The sequence below is a fragment of the Triplophysa rosa genome, linkage group LG18 (assembly GCF_024868665.1).
Source record: "Triplophysa rosa linkage group LG18, Trosa_1v2, whole genome shotgun sequence".
NCBI classification, from domain to species: Eukaryota; Metazoa; Chordata; class Actinopteri; order Cypriniformes; family Nemacheilidae; genus Triplophysa; species Triplophysa rosa.
Genome location: NC_079907.1, coordinates 10,824,869 through 10,828,768, shown reverse-complemented (window position 1 = coordinate 10,828,768; position 3,900 = coordinate 10,824,869). Strand labels below are relative to the sequence as shown.

The 3,900-nt window shown below is 41.5% G+C and overlaps 1 protein-coding gene across 2 annotated transcripts; it reads right to left on the bottom strand.

Moving 5' to 3' along the window:
* Window positions 1-230: 230 nt before the first annotated feature.
* LOC130569467 (uncharacterized) lies at window positions 231-1,431 on the bottom strand. 2 transcript variants are annotated; one of them, XM_057359137.1, is made up of 3 exons: window positions 975-1,431; window positions 711-912; window positions 417-632 (listed from the first exon to the last, which is right to left on the bottom strand). In XM_057359137.1, the coding sequence occupies exons 1-3, from the start codon at window positions 1,149-1,151 to the stop codon at window positions 604-606; spliced, it is 408 nt and encodes a 135-aa protein (XP_057215120.1). In that variant the 5' UTR covers window positions 1,152-1,431; the 3' UTR covers window positions 417-603. The 2 variants fall into 2 exon arrangements, with proteins under 2 accessions (XP_057215119.1, XP_057215120.1); XM_057359136.1 differs by having other exon boundaries at window positions 231-632; window positions 711-1,430.
* Between the last annotated feature and the right edge of the window lie 2,469 nt (window positions 1,432-3,900).

Here is a 3,900-nt window from a genome sequence, read left to right as displayed (position 1 = left end):
GAATTTAGTGATCTAATATTAAGTAGGCCGAACTTTATGAGTTTGTTTTGGTCGTTTATTACATTGTCCTCAGGTTTAATCACGATTAGATTTTTTCTCTGAGATTTGGCTATTTTGTTATTTTGTAGTATTATTCGGGGGACAGACACAGTCTCTATGCATTTGGAAGCAGTAACATTTCTAACAGATGAGTGGGAGGAACACAGACTATGGTTGAAGTTTTGACTTACCGCTGGGAGACGTAGTCAAGCGGTGCGTAGCGTCTTTGAGATGTTGTCAGACAGAAGAACCGCTCCGATGCTGCTGGGGTGCAGGCCGTCAGGGCGGAAGAGCCTAGGTCGCTCCCAGAACAGATCAAAATTATCAACAAAGAGCAGCTTCTGTTCAATACACCATGACATCAACCATTTATTTAGAGCAAATAGTCTACTGAACTTTTCATTCCCTCGTCGGTAGGTAGGAAGCGGCCCTGATACGATGATCCTCGCTGTGGGCGATGCGTTGCGTACCGTCTCGATCAGACTCCTGAAGTCCCTCTTCAGGATCTCCGACTGCCTCATCCTGACGTCATTCGCCCCCGCGTGCAGCACGACAGCTCCGACGTTAGCATCGTCCTTCAGGATCGCAGGTACCTGCGCAGAGACATCAAGAACACGGGCGCCAGGAAAACAATGAGTGTGCACCTTACCTTTAGTGGAGGAAGCGCGTACGTTCCGGACGATTGAGTCTCCGATGACCACAGCGTTGCATTCCGTCTCGCAGAGGGCGGCAAAGCGGTTCCTGGTCGGGATCTCGAAGACCGGTGGCGGCGGTTGGGTCATCGCTCCAGTCCTGGCTCGCGCCTTTCGCCGTGGTTGTGCCGGTGCAGGAGTGAAGTTCATTTGGGCTGACCGTGTTCTCGAAGCCTGGGCTCTGTGCAGAGAAACACGCGGAGTAGAAGTGGAAGGAGTATTAAAATCGCGATGAAAACTTACCGCGGATTTGCGAGCGTCGGCTCTGGATGTTTCCAGCGCCGTTTTTCGTTCTCGCAGCCGTGACTGCTTCTCTAGTAGATCCTGGATCTGCTTCTCCACAGCCTCCAGTTCCGACTGAAGTGCGATCGTTTCCTCATCTGCACACAGAGGTACAGACACATCTGAAACATTAGCCATCAGTGATTTAATAATGAGAACAGTGTGTTAAGCAGTAAGCAGGCAGGCTGGGAATGCTAACAGCCTGAGGCTAATAGCGAGTGATCCGATAAAAATAAATTATCTGTGCGTTTAAATACGATTTTGGTATGGGATATATTTAAGGATATGTTTTACCCTCGGAGGATAACAATTTAAAACACAAGTCTTAAGATATAACAAGAATAAACGATGTATTAAGAATAAATTTGAAAGAGCTCCGACTCAAACCACGCGCTCTCAGCAAACAGGAAGTGACGTCAACTTTTAGTTGAATATTTTATCATTTGAATATCTTGATTTTTTTGTAATAAGAATGAATGAGACGTTATATCATACTGTTTATTTTAAGATATAAGAAAACCTGGAATCAAAGGCTCAAAAATAATTTCAGCAGCAACAACAACCCTATGTGATCCAAACTTAACTTCCTCTACAATAATTTAGTATTTTTTTTATTTAATTTAATACAATTAATATACAATAAACTATTAATATAAATGAAATACAAAATAAATTATATCACTAGCCAGACTGACACCCAAACACTGCCTGGAAGTTAACTTCAGGCCATGCGTGTGCATCTGATGAACTAAATGTTTTGTTGGTTGGATTCTGTTCCAATGTTTGTGTAAAGAAACTGAAGCAGGTTCTTCTGGACCAGAGTTGAACCCTTGTTGTTTACGTCTTCCAAAATAGTCTATAGTCTAAAGAGCCGTTTCCCTGGATGTTAACCATACTTGGAAGCTTTTACTGTTAAAAATCTGTAATATTCCAGCAGCTGGGGCACCAGAAAAAAACAAAATATTGTTTTTGGAATAAGAAAACACATGTTTTTCATGTTATTTTACACCCAACTTTTGCAGTCTATTTCTGCAATTTGACATTCTTTTAACTGCATATCAAAAATACAACAGCAAACTTAATATTCAATATTCCGTTTTTACAGTGTTATTTAATGTAGGAAAACCTTTAGACTGTAAAGAAGAAAGAGAGAGACTGGCTGCACACTAATCCTCCATGGTCCTGTACTCTCCATTCAGGCGTTTATGTTTATCTATTGTGCGCGTGTGTTATTGTCTTTGCATGACTACATTAGCCCTACCAAAGAGTCTGAAATAAAAATTTTAATTAACCTATATTAAAAGCGGGCCACTCTTCTTAATGAGATTCTTGAATAATTATATAGGCAAACTGGCAGATTTTTACACTTCATATGTTTTGTTTGCCAGGGACGTCTGCAGTCACTCGATGCCTGCGGTGACCCTGCTGAAATGATACTGCCGGGCTCTTATTCCCCGGGCTAAGAATCAGTTTTAACCTGGTATGTGATCTCAGTGTTTGAACAGTCTGTCTTTCTTATCGAGTTTATTCTCAACAACTGCGCCACCACTTGCAAGTCTATAAGAAATGACCTCTTGGCAACTTCTCCGCCGGAAGACTTAACTCAGTCACAAACCCACAGGCCAGACGAACATAAGTGCCATCTGATGAAAGTGCATCAGAGGAGGTTACGGCAACAGCCGTGGCATAGGAAAATAGACAAGAGTGTTAGATCATTTAAATGCTAATTATCCATTTTCAATCCCTCATAAACTTTAACTGCAAGCCTTTGAGAGTTGAACAAAAATAACATCTTGAGAAAGAACGTTCCCTTGGGAGGCAAAGTCTCTCCACTTTTCTGTTTTGTTTAGCCGAGAAGTATAACTCACAAGAGGAAATTAACATGCTCACAATTTCAATCCATATCATGCACAGAGTGTTAGTTTTACCCATTTGCAACCTGTACAGGAATTATTTACGCCACAGGCATCCTTGTCCTTGGTATTATAAAGCATGTCAATTTATTTTGCCATTTGAGTTAATCACAAAAGTGTCAGGGATCTAGAAACTAGAAAGGTTTTTACCGTGTTAACCACAGAATGCCATCGTGTCAAGTATAACAATCTAAACCTGTACAATCCACCCTAAAGTGATTCATCGTTCAGTTTATATTTATTGTTATCTAACGTGAGTCAGTGGCTTAAAATGCTCCTCAATAACACAAAAGTTTTCATTTCCTGCCCTATTCTCATTCTCCTGTGCTTCTTTTCATATGTGTCACTCGGTAGGAGGAACTGTGAAAAAGACAGAATTTGAAATGTGTCCCCCATGGGAATGTTCTGACTCACTTCCTCCAGAGAGTTTAGTGAGAAGCCTGCAACGGTATACTCAACATACTGTATACGGGAATGCGGACGCAGGTGCGTTTGCATACTAGCACTTGCATAATGGTGTTTGTATGGTAACGTTTACCTTTCTTTGTCAGAAGAATGGTTATCCATGTCAGGAATGGCAGGTAGAACCCAGACGCAGACAGCGGTTGCACAGACTTTATTCACAAAAAACAAGGGAAGAAAACAAAACCCACGAGGGGGTGAAACAACAAGGAACTTGACAAAATAAAACAGACTTGACTAGACTAAAACAATAAACCTGTCAAAAACTGGACTAGATAAGACTTAAATTGACTTGACTGGAACTTCAAAAATGACACCAGTTAATACAAAGATGGTCATGTGCTTCCACACAAAACACGAGGGGTTGTCACGATTCTGACACAAGACTAAAAAAGCATGGATTAGAGAGGCAGGATCGTGACAACCCACTGTTTATTGTCTGATCTGTTCGAACATTCAAGATGCTGTAGGCACAACACAGCTTCAGCAACCATGAACCATCGATATTACTG